Source organism: Dreissena polymorpha, chromosome 1 (assembly GCF_020536995.1).
Source record: "Dreissena polymorpha isolate Duluth1 chromosome 1, UMN_Dpol_1.0, whole genome shotgun sequence".
NCBI classification, from domain to species: Eukaryota; Metazoa; Mollusca; class Bivalvia; order Myida; family Dreissenidae; genus Dreissena; species Dreissena polymorpha.
Window position 1 is genome coordinate 131935893 of NC_068355.1, and position 19202 is coordinate 131955094.

General features: G+C 33.5%; 1 protein-coding gene across 1 annotated transcript; it reads left to right on the forward strand.

The window, feature by feature from the left end:
• The first annotated feature begins 1478 nt into the window (after positions 1–1478).
• LOC127850385 (uncharacterized) lies at positions 1479–13228 on the forward strand. The gene is made up of 5 exons (XM_052383382.1): positions 1479–1891; positions 7009–7125; positions 8844–8974; positions 10707–10794; positions 12933–13228. The coding sequence occupies exons 1-5, from the start codon at positions 1885–1887 to the stop codon at positions 13088–13090; spliced, it is 501 nt and encodes a 166-aa protein (XP_052239342.1). The 5' UTR covers positions 1479–1884; the 3' UTR covers positions 13091–13228.
• The last annotated feature ends 5974 nt before the right edge of the window (positions 13229–19202 follow it).

Consider the following 19202-nt stretch of genomic DNA (forward strand, 5'->3'; position numbering starts at 1 on the left):
GTTCTTACCTAGTACGTTTATAAAGAACACCAACTATTCACATACAAACTCGTACAATAAAATGACTAAAACTGGAATAACCGACTCGAGTCAGTAAATTCAAATCACCAAGGGTTTGAACCGCTGTGCCGGTTAGACGAACCTCAAACTAACCACACCTCACACTGATGTCACCCTTATAACTAATTTTTATGGTGATATGCTACTAAATGATGTTAATAGTTGTTCTAATGTAACCAAACGCAGAGACACTGATTAAATTAATGCTGCTTAAAAATGTTCTGATCAAGTGTCATTAAGATTTGACTATAAATGTGACTTCTAAAGTGCAAACAATGTTTAAGTGCAGCCATATATATAAAAATGCCCCGAACCCTCGCGGTAATATTTTCAACGAACCGAAACCATTTTCAAACTGGGCTGAGATATAATAAAACATATGTAATTATCAAGTTTTAGGAAAAGTGGACGTTACATATAACTTCTAGAGTATTAACATGCAATTTCTTTAATTTGACCACGTTGTGTTCAGGTAAGCAAAAATAATATTCAAGAATCCAATCATCAAACGTGAAGGTTATATTACCTTTTTGAACTTCATCCTTTATAGATCTTTGAACCACTCATATCTGTTCGTGCTGATACACATGATTTTTTATGCTTATTTAGTCGTTTGGTTTCTACCTCAGCGGTTTCTTCCGGTTGTTGATTTACGTAAACCGTCCATGAACGCTCCTCATGATATAATTGCATTACGTAAATAATGTTGTGCAAAGCAGACGTAAATACTGAGATGGCATTAAACATTGGATGATTTAATATTGTCTGCACGTTTTATTGTTATTGTGTTGTTTTGTTTGAGGGTTGTATTGAATGTCATATATTTAGCTTATTTTAAGAAAATATCGGCATTGCGTTCTTGTGTTAACAATTATTTTGTGTCTAATATATGTACATATGAAATAAACTGGCGCATTAAATGTCACAGATGCAAACATTGTGAAACCCAACACAAATAAACTTTCTTAAAACGATTTGAGAGATGCGCCAACATAAATTGCTGTAATAATTACACAACGTTTTACGGGGTTGCATTTATACGAAAATAACATTGTGAAAAAAAAACAGCCAACTATTTTCATGCGAAAAACACATAAATGCAATTAAACATTATTTTAGTATTGTACAAATAAGCGACCAAGCAAGTGTATATGTTAACAAACAAAATTGATATGCACTAGATATTCTATACAGTAATAATTAATTCTGCAAATATTTATAAAACACCATTTAATATTAAAACACTTAAACTATGTATATTGGATTTGCTATAGATGCTCACTTTGGCTATTGCCGTTAATAATATGTATAATAAGACCTCATAAGTGGCTAAACACAAATGGATCATCCCTTTTATCCAACTGCAGCTCTGAAAGTAACAAAACACATAATTAAAAAAACACAAACAACATCCCGCGCTCGCCTCAAAACCAAAAACAAAAATGTTATGGATAAACTAGACGTTTGTTTTCTTGTACATATACCGGGACTTAACTACGTCATTGTCGGTATGACCAAGTGTGTATACAATGCGTTTATAAGTTTCGCAAAAGTGATAATATACGGACAGTCACGCGGCAATACATGGTGTTTTCGCAATAGAGGCATTACGTCAATGGGACGGTTTATCGTAAATGATTAATTATTTCGGTGCATATCCTGTTTTTGAAGAGGAAAGCTCTGTTCTATGAATTTTTTTACTAGGATGGGTTTCGAAGAAGAATGTCGACCGTTGTATATATGTTTATGTATGTTTCATTACGATGAGCATCTAGGAACAATACTGCATTCAGAGCTGAACACGAAGAATATAGGTTATACGTTATGAAAGGTAAGACTGTCTTTCAGTTTGATTTACCGTTTAATTTAAAATATTTACAATTTTTTATTTTGTACGATTGTGTTTCATTCAAACACGTTAAAGACATTATAACACCATTTAACGTAATATGTCTTTTTTCTATTGCATTCCATTTCTGTATAAAAACTTATAAATGTATATTCATCGTAAATTTGTTTTGAACTATTTTGCATACATTTAAGTGGCAAGTAAACGTTTTCGATTCACTGAACTAGATCAATCACCGATCGATTCCCTTTAGCGGTAGAAGTGACAGTTTTTTATATCAAAAACACGCAAGGTTGCCAAACAAAACATGGATTATTTTACCAATAATTAACATATACATAAGTTTATCAGTATACCAAAATGAATTTTTTAAATTTTAATTAAAACAAGTGAGTTTTACTTCTTTAATCACAGGCTTGATTTTTGCAAGGGGAATATCGCCAAATTTAGGGTACGTACAACGAATTGTAAGAAAAATATGTTCTGTTTTATTGCATCGCCTGAATTAGATCAAGTTGAAACACTGACTTATAAGAGTTCAGAAAAAGTTGTAGTAGTAGGAGCAGTAATAGCAGCAACAGCATCAGAACAATAGAACTAGCAGAAGTGGTTATTACTTCTACTGTTGGTAATAGCAGTTGTAGCAGCAGTAGTAACAACAGTAGAAGAAGTAGTAGCGGTTGTAGAAGAGGCAGTAACAGTAGAAATTGCAGTTGTAGCAGCAGTCGCAGTAGCAGTTGCAGAAATAGTAATAGTAAATGATAATAGTATCCAGGACCCGAACTCCTTAATTATATGAGTCGCGCTCTGTGAAAAAGGGGTTTAATGCATGTGCGTTAAGTGTCGTCCCAGATTAGCTTGTGAAGTCCGCACGCGCTAATCAGGGACGACACTTTTTGCCGTAACTGGATTTTTGCTAAGAAGAGATCTTATGTAACATTGTTGTAAATAGCTGTTTATACACCTCCATGACAAATGGCAATTATAAGATTGTGTCATGGATTGGTCAATTGACATGAACATTCTAACATTATATCACAAAAGTTTTGGCCATTAAAAACAGTGTGATATAATTACACAAATTGATATAAACCTTGCGATGCAATTCCACAAAATTATAATTGACATACCAATAATGAAGACATGCTATTTTAGAGTGTACCACTATACAAACATTTAAGGAATGTGAATCCACAGTCAAAGCTAGTTGGATAGAAGTATGTAAAATATATCAATAATTTCAAACGTTGGATATTTGGATTTTTTTACAAACTATAGCTTCTAACGTAACTCTTTTTTCTGCACGTTGTCGTCAAAATATATAAATATGTGCAATTCATTAAATATATCAAATTCTTTTTGTGATAAAAGTGCAATTGATTAACATCTTTCCTGAACAGCAGAATGAGCCAGATACTTAAGTTCTGGCCGACATGAAACAATTAAATCCCCGTTTAAAAATTAACACTCAAATACTATTTCAATATAAAAGACAATTCGACTCATTTCTATGAGTAAATCGAGTTAAGGAGATACAAGACAACAGAAGATATTGTTCTTACTAGAACTAGCATCGTATAGTATATAAACTTAAGTTTGCTTAACGTTTAAATGCTTGTGGGATTGCCATTTTTTGTCATCGAGTAAAAGCGGTAGCAGAAGAAGCAGTAACAGGCGATAGATTAAAACAAACTATAGTTTTCTTACTAGATCAAGCAATTTTTACGCACCCCAACTACGTTCGACGATATTTTATTACATTGCAACATGAGCAAATTAAACATTGGAATTTGAAGGGTTAGTATTCAAGCTTTAGTTTTTTTAACGCTTAAGTGTGCGTAATACTTAGTGGATTGACAATGAATATGATAAAGATACAAATAAGGCTGCAATTAGGTGGCTACGCGTCCGGGTTACACTTAGTTATTCAAATATGCAGCATTAGACAAGTTCATTATGTTGAAATACATAAATTCATCCAATAGCAAAATATTTATAAGGACAGATCTAACTAAAGGTCGAAACCTTACAAATGTCCTTATTTGAAAAAAACCGTTGATGGCTTAAACAGAACCCACACAATTAGCCACGTTTTCACAAAAATAGCGCTGCTAAGTTTGACATGATTATGAACCCTATCTGTCCCCACTCCTGATAGATGCTCCTGGATAAGTTTTAGCCCTTAAATAAATAGTTCATCCGAACAAACACATTCACGCAAATAGATTCCCACTGACCCATCCAAGCGTCCGCCATTGACGAGTCAATTATTCTTAATAAAAGAGAATGCTTACGTGCGTCACGTGACTATGTTTGGTAATAAAACTGGTACTTGGTTCAAACCATTCGGCATGTTAGTAGCCTGACAGTATTGCGTCAGCCAAATAAGCCTTGTTTTTCGCGTATGCCATATGATACTGTGGGTTTAAAAGTCAAGCTACATGACTTATATTCTTTCCCACGAAATCTGTCAGTCTTTTTCCTTCACCTTTCAAATGTTAACCTATAACATTTGTGTTTTCCTTTTTAACAAATGAAACTCTTTACTCAGAGTTTCTCTTTCTTTTTTTGCATGCCAATGTTATTGTGTAATCATAAAAAAACAGCTTTGTCCATCTAACAACATGTAATTGTATTTGTATCAGGAGAAGAACTATATAAGACATTGTCTTTCGTTCCCATGCTATTCAAACATGTTAACTGTATAAATGTTGTATGTTATTCGATGTATAACAATATGTATTGTTTGAAATAAATATGTTTAAACTAAGCTACATGACTGGTTACCGATAAAATATTCATAAAACTGTAACACGTGTATCAGTATCGTCGTATGTAACATATATTGTTATGTTCATGTAAAACTGTGGTTTTCATTCGTGAACGTTTTCAATGATGTTTTTGTTTAACTTGCGCTATAGCTATAAACATACAAAATAGGCATATTAATGTTTTAAAATCTTTGCCTTAATAATTTTGCGCGGCAAGTCTACACTTTCAAGAATATAAACCGTACACACATTCTTAATGTACATGGAGTTACACAATATATATCTTATGCGAGCCTAGAAACAAAATTTGGAAGAACCCGAATGTGTGTTTTCAACCGTAAAAGGTTTGCAGTATAAAACTCGATCCACAAATAATGATATAAGAACGTATACGTATCTATATTAATTTGAACACGTCAATTAAACCTCTATTAATCATCTTCAACCATATGCCGTTTGCAGTAAACGACATTTTGTTATGCTTATGTATCGTTCTAACACAATGTTTTACAGATCATATAAATACAAATATCGGCGAGTATTCATTGTTATTTCCGGTAGAAATGGGGTTTAACATTAGCAAAGTCAAGGTTCGTTTTTCTGGTCCAAAAGCCTATCCACGTAATGAGTGCAGCTTCGTCTAGGCCAAGTCGTTTAACTAAAATATGGGATTGGGTGGATGAATGTATATGTGTACATGACGTTGACGTTTTCGTTCATATCTACGGGTATAAAGATTGGTTATGTTCCATATATATGCTTTCGAAATTGCTAATTTAAAAGGATGATAAAATGTGTACTATGTATGCAGCATGTTTTCGCAAAGTATGCCTTTAACATAGAAGACACACTTTCAATTCAGTTTCATATGTCTAGTAACTACACGACTGCAAATGGATATAATAATGCGCACACCAAATAAATTAGCCCCCATTAAATGGATTCATATTTTCGTGAAAGAAAACAAGAACAGATTCTTGTAGGCAGCTGAAAGTTAAAATTACAAGGAATTGGTTTTGATATGAAACTATTTTCTTTAAATGCTTTCGAACGGTTGATTTGCTAACTTAGTATACATCGTCTTATGTATTATTATTATTTATTCTGATAATAAATAGAGGATATATGTTGGATTCGGTGGAATATCGATTTTCATTCACTCGTGATCATAAAAAAAATATATTTTCACTCGTGGCGCACTGAATCCAACAAATTTTCTTTTTGTTATGCTTTTTGTTAATTTAGTGTTAAAAGAGTTTAAATGAAGAATTTCGCTGGAATAAGGTCGTCATTACGTTAAAAAATGACGTCATTTCACAGTAAAACAGTTAAAATTATCGATAATTTACACTGTTATTTTTCACTTTTTGGGACAGTAAATTTCCAGTTTTCTTTCACTGATTTTCCTCTATAAATCATCGGAAAGCATAAAATAAATAGAGGATATTTAATGGATGCGGTGGAATATCGATTTTAATTCACGAGTGATCATAGAAAATAATATTTACACGAGTGGGGCAGCCACGAGTGAAAATAAATATTTTATATGATCACGAGTAAATTATAATCGATACTCCACCGAATCCAACACTTTTTTTATTTTATGCTTTTTTGACCGTTTATTTACATTGTAAGGGGGTAAAACTGGAGAATTTTGTTGGAATAATGACGTCATTTCGCTTAAACAATGACGTCATTTCACAGTAAAACAGTGAAAATTATCGATAATTTTCGATAATTTTCACTGTTATTATTCACTGTTTGAAACAGTGAATTGTCAGTTTTAATTCACTGATATTTCTCTATAAACCACCGGAAAGCATACAATAAAAAGGTGTAAATAAATCCTCAAATATATGGAAAAAAATACAATAAGATCGTATTAGTGAATCAGTGTTATGTTATTCTCAATATACAAACACATAACAGTGAAAAAATCACCTCAGAGTGTTTTATTCTGTTCAAACAAAAAACTTAGATATTGCAAATAGCTGTTTTAAACATGTATTTAGCAAGATGGCCTTGAGTTAAAACACTTATATACAAATAAATGTGATTAAATTCTCTTTTTATTTCCCTCTGAAAAGTTGCAGGTTAATTTATACTTAGGTATTAACTATCTAAATAGAAAGATAATGATGCAATGCTATGTTAAAATAATATAAGACAAAGGCGATATTTTAATTTGCAATTGAGAATTAACTTACTAAATTATTATGATTATTATATAAATATGACCGTGTAAAAATATGATCTAGATAATTAAAATTAATTCAGTCATCTCGCACAAATTGGAATTGTATCTTTTTTTTTCGTTGTATTTACAAGTGATGAACACAAAGATGTCTCTTCAATTGCTGGTTGCACTGGGGCTTATCAGCGGCAGTTTTGCTTGTTCCTGTCTTGACATGACCGTGAATGAAAGATTCTGTACAGGAAACTTCGGTAAGAACGACTTGATTGTCCTGTTATTTCAAAGAATGAACTAGTCCCTGAAGGGACATTTTAACAGATTTTGGCATGTATTGAAGTTTGGCAGCAAACGCTTTAAAATGACAAATGACAACATTGGAACTTAATAACTCCAGTAAAAGTATAAAAATGCAATCAAGAAAGAAAAAAGGTAAACCTCAATAGGGCTCGAACCATTGACCCTTGGCGTAAAAATCTAACGCTTTAACCACTCGACCATCCAGGATCATTCAGTAGTAGGGGTATTTTCTACTTTATATAAGCAATCCTTGTAATGTTACAAAATATAACGATAACAACAGAACTCGCCAAATTATTTAATCGTTTCGCGATTGTAACGCTTTATAATTTTCAGGTTTTTAAATCGTCAAAAGATGCATATAATGGATATTTTAGAGCATGGTTAATGTTCAGTATTTCTGTTTCCTCGCAAAAATGAAAGCTACAACGACAATTTGCGAATCTGAAAAAAAAAGTTTGTACAATTTTGTTAATTTACCAAAACATGAAAGGGTCCTTTAAGGGAAGAAAATGTATTGTAGCAACCAGTGACAACACACCTTGTTGTTGACATATTATACTCAGATGTATGCAATCATTCAGCTGCAACCCAAAAAGTGCGAGAATATTATGCCCATTTTAATAATTGTTTCAAAATGAAATCTTGCACATTTTTTACGACCTGTTCATAGCTTAACATAGGTCTGATTTTCAAAGCGTCGCTACGATTTTCATTTAAACTTTTTAAAAGCACACAAGAGCAAAAACACATATACAATATGTTTTGTTCGCAACAAACCAACACTTTAAATATTAAACATAAACACAAATTGAGCGTATCGAAACATCTTGAGTCAGGAATACCAAGACCAGTAGTGTAAAAACTGTTTCATACACAATTGTGTCATGTTTGAGAAGAAGCAAATGAAAAATATTTTCAGGTTTGCTTAGTTTGCTTGGCCGTTTTATATAAGTCTTGATTAGCCAAACAACATGTGTACTTCTTTCACGCATGGACACACTAAAATATCTACACCTAAGGCCCTATACGTTGTTTGTTCTTACGACAAACACACATTAAAATTGTACGTGGCGGCTGCCCATGAAATCATTGATAGCGGATCGATTAACCAAGGAAACAATGATGATATATGGAATACAATATTTATGATGATGATTTTTATGAATAAGAATAACATTTTAGCTTACAATTGTATATTCGTGATTTATTTTGGGCTAGCTTATTCAATGTGAGGTTATTCAATCGATTTTAACCCCATTGCTACGCATAGACCGTTCCAACGCAGTGACAGCAGTCTGTGCTGTGATGTATGTATCGTCCTGTATTCGATTGGCAAATGGTCAATTATTTTGAATATAAGACTAGCGGGTGTTACGAATTTTTCTACTAATAACATATCTGGAGTTTAAGTATTCTAATTAAATACTTTCATGGAAAAACATAATACTAGGAATATCGATTACTCTGTTTTGCAATGGACTTGATAAACAAGCTGAAAGTTGCATAACTTTTATCCGATATACTTGTATGTTTTACCGCAAATGTGAACAACATTTTGAATAAAATATAGACACCTATGTAAATTTGGTAGACAAAAATGTGATTACAAGTAACTGCAAGATAAATTTATGTGCAAATACATAAAGATGTTACGCTTGTTTCTGTTTAGCTGCAATCATCTACGTAGAAGGGGGTCAGGAAGTGGTCGACTTTGAAAGGATCTCAAATAGTTTCATCGCGATATTGACAAGAAACGACAGGATTTATGACATTCGCATACTCGAGACATTGAGAGGAAACGTAATATCCAAGAATTCTGTTTAAAAGTTAAAAAATAACGCATATAATATATTATAAAACGCGTAAACGTGAATTTGATTTTAACTCACCTCCGTACAGTATGCTCATGGTGAGTTTTTGTGATTGCCTTTTGTCCGTCGTCCGTCGTGCATCGTTGTTATTTACCTTGTAGAAGCCACAATTATTTGCCAAGTTTCATAAAACATGATTAGAAGATTTATTCCAATTATATATTGGCCAAGTTGGAAATTGAGTATCGTGATGTCAAAAACTAAGTCACTAGGTCAAATTTAATTAAAAGCTTGTTAATAATCTAGCAGTAAAATTACTTGTCCAATGTTCATGAAACTTGGCATAAACGTGTAATCTAAATATATTTCGGCTGATTTTGACTATGGTGGTGGCTTGTAGAAAAACATGGTCGCCAGGGGCGTGGTTATGTTCCTCATACGGCTATAGAAAAACATTGTTAACACTCTAGAAATTTCCTTTTTATTGTCATCTTCATGAAACTTAGTCAAAAAATGTGATGTAATATCTGGTCCGGGTTCGAAAAATGATCGGTCTATTGATAAACAGCAAAGGGGTGGGGATAGTTTTCATTGTATGGCTCTAGTGAAACCTTGTTAACAGTCTAGAAGTCACTTCTAAGAATGGTTAATTGCCTTCGGGTCTCAGAATAGCGCCTTCGGGTACATTGTCCCCTTCTTTGATTATTTTCTTAATTGCTAAATACGTTGTATGTCTAATCGCCTAAACGACACTTAAGCGTTGGAAATATAAATGTTAAAATCAAGGTTATTTATCCGCTTATTTATAATAAAATCACACTCTATTTGCTGTCTAATATATGCTGTGGACCGCAACAACTCGAATGAAACGTATACATCGACAATAGTTGCATATAAAAAATCGTTATTTTGTTGTGTTTACACCGTCAGGCAAAGCATCTTCACGTATCAAGAGCACGACGAAGGCATTTCTATTTGTTCACAATAGGCTCCATTCGAGTTTCATTTTTGAGAACGGATAATGTGTGTATGAATTGATTATCATAAGAGTGTCAACGTTTAAATATAAGGGTGCCATATAATGTAACATGTATTTTATATAAAAGTACGTACTTTTGCTCTATTGAGGACATTCATATGAGCCGTGCTCTGTGAAAAGGGGGTTTAATGAATGTGCGTAAAGTGTCGTCCCAGATTAGCCTGTGCAGTATGCATAGGCTAATCTGGGATGACACTTTCCGCCTAAACTGGATTAGAAGAGACTTTTTGAAAACGCAAAATACAATACAAGCGGAAAGTGTTGTCCCTTATAAGCCTGTGCGGACTGCACAGGTTAATCTCGGACGACACTTTACGCACATGCATTCAACCCCCTTTTCACAGAGCACGGTGCAGATGCTTATCACTATTGTGCTTATAATAGAGAAACATTATTTCCCTTAAATATTAGTTATGTAGACACAATTTAAAAGGAGTCTGATAGCTCTTAAGGAAATAATGTTGGTTTTGTAATTCTGATTAATATCATAGCCTGAGACCGTAGCTATATCATACTAATTAAAGTCAAGTTATGGTATAGAATGGTAAGAAAAGTCTGCAGCAAGCATTCTTTCTGCTACATTTTTCATTGTTAGTGGTGCCATTTAATTATTGAGTCGAATTTTTTTAAGCAGTTCATTGCATAAAATTATGTTCTAGTTTTCGTTCGTTTTTTACTTTAGATACAACAAGCTGACAAGAATCATTTGAAAGTGGGCACACACAGTTGCGGGGTTACCTTTCAAGTAAACAAGTACTACGTTATAACAGGTAATCAAGTTCTGCTTGAAATGGACTAGTTAGTGTACTAGTCGTATTATTCTGTAACAGATGGGTTGATTAGTTTTCATCCTATTCACAAACTGAGTTGTTGGTCCGATCTATGACGTTGTGCACATTATGAAATACCAATTTTGCGATTTGCGCTAGTCCAGTACCCAAACATAAACCTAGATGATGAATTGCTCGAAAGGATGTCTCCCAGATACATTCTTTTTTCGAACGCCAAGTCGTCCTTTTAGTCGTGGACGTGACATATTCGTTATTCCATGCTAAGTGATAACATATTTGAAATTATTGACGAAATAAATCCATTTTTCCGGGCAGCCTGAGTAGGTTCTTCTTTGTATTTTAAATTGACTTCAAAATATAGTTTTGTTTTGATGCATGTCATTATTTATCGTAGACAATCATCAACACGGTATACAAAATGCATATCAGCAAATAATGATAGTGCAGTTATTTGTCACGAATACATTGTGTTATAATTATAACTTAATAATGCATTTGACGATATGAAATTCATTAAATTCAATGTCTATACATAGAAAGGACATAAAGCGGCGTTAAAGTTACGCATATGAACAAAATAATCAAAATCTAAAGAATTTAAGCTTAAGAGAAAGTTTTTGTTGTTATGGTAATGCTTTGAAATAATATCTCAGTAGTGAACATATTCATTTTCTTGCTATACTGTATACATATGTCACGGTATTACCCCGGAGCAAGCAAATAAACACATTTACTTAGTGTCTTTACATGAAATATAATTGCAACTTCTGTCACTTTCATATGAATGCAGCATTCTGATTTTTTTCGCGAAACTTAATGGCGTTGTTTTTTATTGGTCAATAGCGAAATGACGTTATAGTTTTTGCGCGAACTTCAACGATATACCAATTTGACGTAGATGAAACCGAAACTGAAAATAGATTCATACGCTAGATTAAAAAGGACTTTTATGACCCTTACCACGATAGAATTTCAGCTTTAAGATCATTTTGTCTTGTAATTATAAGAATTGAATAGCATTTTTTCCGCATTTCATTGGTGTATGAACTGTCGGGGAAAAAACACCTAATTTATGCATCAACGACGTCGGTGTTTATGCAAATTAGGCGTAATTTACCGACAGTTCATACACCGATGAAATGCAGAAAATTCTATTCAATTCTTAAATGAAACTAAAAATAGCACTTAGTCATTGTTAATTACTTTTCTTCCATAACTTAATAAGTGAGATATGCCTGGAATGTCATATGGATTGATATAAGCGCATACATATCTTCTAAGCCTTAAACGATTTTGTAAAGTACCCTTTTTTATTGTTCAGATAAAGATAATGTACTGAGACGTTAAACTATGCATACAATATGTACGAGTAATAGTATCGACGTAAAATGTAAACGTGAGCATCGTTTTTTTATGCCTAAAATGTTAACTAAAAACAACGTGTGCCATACATACAAGTAGGGTCTAAATCCACAAAATAATTTAAATGTTATAAAATATATGCAATCGTATTTCGACTCATTTATTTGTTCAACTAAATTGTGATTTATAGAATATAAGATATTATATAACTAGTTTGCATGAGTTTTTACCACATGTTTTTTTTCCATATTAGATATGCAATTGTAACGGAATGCCTCATATCAAAGTCTGTTGGGCCATGTTTTAAGCATCGTCGTGTGATACACGTTGTGTAAGGGCATTAGTCACTTGTATGGAAGAAATCACGCATTGATACTTATACTGATAGTTTCACTTCTAGAGATTCATCTGGAGTTTCCTGGGGTCCGTCTTATCAATGGTCGTACGAAAATGTTAACTTACGATTGAATTTTGTAATTTTAAAATATAAGTGATTATGATCTGTATGTTTCAAATATAAAGGATATTTAACAGCTACTTTGGAAATGAATAGAAATGTTCAACAAAAGTAATTATAAAAGTGACGGTTACATATTTATGGCGCTTCGAAAACTGCATCGTAAGGTGAAAATGTCGTAAGATGTTTGATAAGACAGGCCCCAGATCCGAATAATTTTTTGTTGAGTTATATATTGTACATTTGTATCTCATGTATGTATTGTATTGTACATTTGTATCTATTTTTTTGTTAACAGGTCACGCATCCGACGGCCAGCCATTGACGACAAACATGTGCCAATTCATAAGGATGTTTGACAGCCACCCAGCCGGAAGTTTTCAAGTCCCTACCTGCCCTGCACCTCCTCGACCTGTGTTCAAATTACCCGATCTGATCATTTCGACTGAAAATTAAAAGAATACAATTACCGCTGTATTAAATAACTGAATGTTTTAACTATTTCCACAATCGAAGAACGAAATAAATATCATTTTAATATTTATATACAGTTTACCATGTGAATACTAAAAAAAAGCATCCATGTTCGATAAATGTATGGTTGGGGTTTGTTTCGCCTTGAATACCATTGTAGACCGCAATCGTTACGCCTTGAACACGATTGTATATCACATTCGTTACGCCTTGAACACCAGTGTACATCACAATCGTTACTCCCTAAAGGCCATTGTACATCACATTCGTTACGCATTGAACACAATTGTACCTCACACTCGTTACGCCTTGAACACCATTGTATGCCACAATCGATACGCCTTGAACTCAATTGTACAACATTCGCTACGCTTTGAACACAATTGTACACCACAATCGTTAAGCCTTGAACACAATTGTACACCACAATCGTTACACTTTTACGACATTGTGCATCCCATTCGCTACGCCTTGAACACGATTGTAGATAACAATTGTTATGCCTTGAACAGTATTGTACATTACAATCGCTACGCCTGTTGTTAGTGGAGACCGTTGCAAACCGAAATATATATCAATCATATTAAACAAATTACTATGTCATACATAGTTCTTCAACGTGTGAAGAAGTTCTGGACGAGTTCTTAACTTAAGAGTTAAATGTGTGTTTTTTCATGTATAAAAAATTTCAAGCAGCATTACGATTTTTGATAAACAACACTAGTATACTATTTAGTGTCATATTTACAATGCATTTAAGATACTTTCGTTTAATTTTATCCAAATGTGTGAGTAATCATTAACGATCGATCGTACGATATGTTCGCGATATAATGTCGCGTGTCGTTTGAAATGTCGCTTGTCGGATCGTGCGTCGATTTAAATGTCACCAGTCGCCCTTTAAGTTTGACACACCACAATCAAAGTGACGCACGACCCTACACGCGACATTTGATAACCCAAATCGACAATGTATGACGATACTAAACTTTCACAGCAATGTTTGGTGGAAAATATAAGCGCGTCGAATCGAAAATAAAATATTCAACCGTTGTTTGTATTCTTACATTGTCGATTGTCGCTTTCAGTTGTCAAGTAATGTACTAGAGTTGCGACACCTTAAGGGTTTCGCGTGATGGAATGAGTGGAGAGATGAAATCAAATTGAAAATCGATTATTTCTATAAAAAAATGGTACGAAAAAATATGTGGGTAGGAAAAAAAAACAAATTTGGGTACGAAAACAAATTTGAGTACGATAAAAAGGGTACAAACAAAATAAGGGAACGAAAAAACTATTTTGGTACGAAAAAAATGGGTACAAATAAAAAATAAGGTACGAAAAAATGTGTGTACGAAAAAAAAATGAGTACGAACAAATGGGTACGAAGAAATTTGGGTACGAACAAATTTGTTTACGAAAAAATTGGGTACAAAAAAATGTGGGTACGAAAAAAAATTGGTTATAAAAAAAATTAGGGTACGAAAAACTATTTGGGTACGAAAAAAAAGGTTCAAATAAAAATTTGGGTACAAAAAAAATTGGGAACAAAACGAATTTGGGTACGAAAAAAATTTGAGTACGAACAAATGGGTTCAAAGAAATTTGGGTTCTAACAAATTTGTGTAAAAAAAAATTGGGTACAAAAAAAAATTTGGTTATGAAAACCTATAGGGAACGAAAAAATTAGGGTACAAAAAACTATTTGGGTACGAAAAAAAAAGGGTACATATATAAATTTGGGTACAAAAAAAATTGGGTACGAAACAAATTTTTGCATCGACGGACAGACGAAGCGGCGACTATATGCTCCCCCTAAAAAATTTGGGGGGGGAGCATAATAAACAAGTTATGGCAATTTAAAGGTGGTACGCAAACTTAAAAATACATTTATCAATTATATGCTTATTCTAAGTGAAAAAAAGGCCATAATTGTTACAAAATGCTTGATACAGTTATCTGCTCTTGTTTATACATTGGGGTCATGTTGGTTAATAAGCAAAATACATGGTGTATGAACGCAATATGTCAAGTGACATAAAAAATATTTGAGGTCATATGCAAACTTTAACATAGATTTATCAATAATATGCATATTATTCTTAGTGAAAAAGGGCCTAATTCTGTTAAAATGCTTGATACAGTAAATGAGTTGTCTGCTCTTGTTTATAGATTGGGGTTATGTCGGTAATGAAGTATGCAAAATATAAAAGCAATATGTCAATGGACATAGGAAATATATTTGAGGTGGTACGCAAACATTCCAATGCGCACGCCGACGCCGGGTTGAGTAGGATAGCTCGACTATATATATTTCATATATAACAGTCAAGCTAAAATGTAAATATACCATAAACAACAGGCTAACCTCAATCACAACTTTAATGCAATGCTTATAACAATAGAGATACAATGATATGCCAGGGATTGAAACTAACTGTTTACTATTGTGGGCAACCATCTTTAGTATTTTGGTTGCCCAGATAAAGAATAACGAGCCCAGAAATATGAACATGTGAATATTATACATTTATTTAATAAAATAATAGATAATTAAATACATTTGCGGACAACACATGTTCAATGCATGATGTTTTATTATGAGCCTGAATTGAATCATGTCCTATTCCTAAATAATGAATGTTATTTAACTAGTATTGATCCATGGTGATCAATTGTTTTTCAATTTTTATTGCAGTGAATTGTTTTAAGCTTTAAAAAAAAGAAGTTTACCAACTTTTGAAATTGAGTTGCCCAGGCAAAAATCTACTTGCCCCGGGTTCACGGTAAACCACTTATTTCCATCCCTGTATGCTCTTCATTTTCTGTTCTTCCATCCCATTCTCCAAATTAAATTTAAAGCCGATATTTTTTAATAACATTAGTATGAATTACTAACCATTATCACCCAAAAAACAATTTTACAAAGCTGTAATCCCGTCGTAGAGATTTAGTTTACTATTATCAGTGTTCTCTTTAAATACCGGCTGCTAGCGATCTTGCCGGTTACATTAACTCTTGATGCCGGCTACTTTTCCCAAATATATCAAGTAAATGTCACAAATGCTTTGGTTTTACTGCATAGTTGCCGGCCATATAACTGGCTACTCAAATTTTTCTGGAAAACACTGAACTATGCATGACAAACACACAAAAATTAAATACATCTTAGATTCATTGTAAAAAATAAATTGACACTTCCAGCTTGTCGTCACTAAAATCCAAAGATTCAAATAATTTTCCACGAGATACGTCAACAATTGCGTAATCAAATGAATGAAAAATAAAAGTAAAGAAAGCCGGATTTTACATAAATTTCAGGTTGAAACACAACAAGGTAAAGGTAGTCGGTGAGATATAATAATAATACAGTTAGTAGGGCTCGTACCCTGGGTACGGTAAATATACTAAAACATACCCGGGAATTTTAACACTAAATCGGTTGTTGTCGGCTACACTACGCGGCCCGCGATTTTTGCCTAAATCACCGACACGCGGTGGTCATTATTTATTTTGGGTGAAAAATCACCGCAATCTCGCGCGTTTCATCACGCTAGGTCGAGCATGATCACCGCGAAAGCGATAAATATAATCTCCGCGGTGATTCACCGCGATTCACCGCGTTCCCGGTCAACGTGGTGAAGAGCGATTTTCCTACGTTACATGTACATTATAATCTTCACAGAGATTATTGCAATATGGGATTATTAGCATTGTTTGCAGATATAATCGAGTATCCTTTTTAAAATGTCAACATGTATTTCACACCCATGTCCCTGACAGGTTTTTTTTTGTCTTTTTAAATGCTGAGTATAAAACAAAAAGTGTTCGCACCTAGCTGTATGATTCCGCACCTGGAGGAGTGATAATTGTGTTTTTGATTATGCAATTAACAGTTTACAGCCAAGGAGAACTCATAACTGATTGTTATGTAATCGTCGTATTTTTCCGAGTCTCTCGATTCCCCGATACATATGTTTCAACTGTCTCAATCACATACATACAACTTCTTCCGTCTTTATCCATTACTCGATAATCCCGCATATGCCCGATTTCCATTTTAAAAGCGAATTCTGGTTAATATTGACAATAAGAGTCCCAAAGAATGTCATACACAAACGTTCTAAATTATCAAATGAATTTCGGCATATGTTTCTATTAAAAGATTTGATGAAATAAGCGCCCAATCAGATCAGTTGTATTGTACATGCGTAAATCACCTGACACGGTTTGCACGCGTCGTGTACAGCTATTTTCGGTTACAAATTCTAGCCACAAATACATAGTGCAAATGAATTAAATTAATTTCTTTGTTCTGATAAAAAGCGCGCGAAAATTGGCGGATGTGTATTTATTTGTAAATAAACATTTCATAGTGGGTAAAACATTGATATCATTAATTTTAATTTCCATTAAAAGTTTCGTTGTGAATTTCAACTTAATTACTGGGGTACCTCGCGAAATACTTGGCATTGACATTTCCTCTAAATAAAATATAATTAAAACACACTGTATTGTAACCGTTACGTTGTTTCAGTTCCTTCGTTATTGAAACCGTTAACGCATTGTATACTGACTACACAAATGTTGTGTACAGTTCATAATATTCTTCAACGACCAATATACGAATTAATTAAAGTCTAGATTTAATGCAACATGTACATGTCATTTTCTGGGAATCGAGAAAGTGAGTTAATACTGTGAAAATAAACAAATATCTGTTTATATATATATATAGCAATTCTTATGAAAATAAATTTCGTTATTTTAAATGTTTTATGCAAGTCTGTTTCCGAGAGCATATATGGGAATTAACTGTGTGAGCTACTTCAATATGTTAACAGCTATACAATCATTGTTTTGACAGACGACACATGCTTATCTAAAGTTTGTTTCTGGTAATACACCGGATATTGGATGTTCGGGGCTTGATTGGATAATAAAACAAAGACGCAGTCGGCGGTTTTCAGTAGAACTTTTGTACTTACCAACTTAATCGATAGTGCACATGCTTATCTAACATTTGGGGTCATCAACACGGGTCCTAGCAACTTCCACGGACCATAATACACAGCCCGATGGTTACTTTCAGTAGCACACGTGGTCAGAAACTAACAAGTTCGAGTAAAAAAGCACAGAGATTATGATCTGAAAAATTGCACGAGGTCCGAAATAAAACAGAATGCCACCAAATCAAACGATTCACCACCTAATTTTAAGTGTAACAAACTATGTTTGAAACATTTAAAATGACGATAATTCCGAATGATCACGGCTTCCATTTTCGAAAGTATTTGCCGTTCAACATTGCTCGAGAAACAGTAAAGACAAACGTTTACTATTGTTCCATCAAATGAATTTTACACGCTACTATTTTGTTAAATAGATTTAGCAGCCCAATCGGGATTGGAGACGCGTACATCATCTGAAGCAATGTGTAAATATAAATTTAGATGCACATGTTAAAGTCATTTTCTGAAAATCCGGACGAAGTGAAAGTATTCATTTTACAAATAATCCATTTGATTTTATTCAAATGGTCGACATTTTTTATATTTTTGTCGTCTGTGTATTTAAGCAACTTTTATGCAAATATATATCATTTATTTCAACGTTTAAAGCAATTCTCGTTTCCGAGATGGTTACTGACCTACCCAATCATTGACAGATGACATCCGATGGTAATTGTATGAAGTATGCAGAGAAGCTGACGAAATGTTAAAACAATCGCGTAGAAGTAAAAATATCAGGTTATTATCTGTACCCGTTTCTTATATCCGCGAATTATCGCCGAGTGCCTCGGCATGATTCGGAGTGAATACTCATTGTGGCTGCGGAGAAACTTCGAGACCAAAAGAATCTGTAGCCGCGAACTTCGTTGGTTTTGCGTGAGCCGTACTGACCAATTGTTATTTCAACAAATAAAGATATTGTTTGGAATCAGGATTCGACATTCAGCAAGTACGGTGTTTACTTTCATATTGGAATACATTTTCGCGATATAATGTGATCGTCAATAATAATGACATTAGTTAATAAGTTGAAATTTAAATATAGTAATCAACGCCAATCACGGCGATTCGCGGTGTTTTGC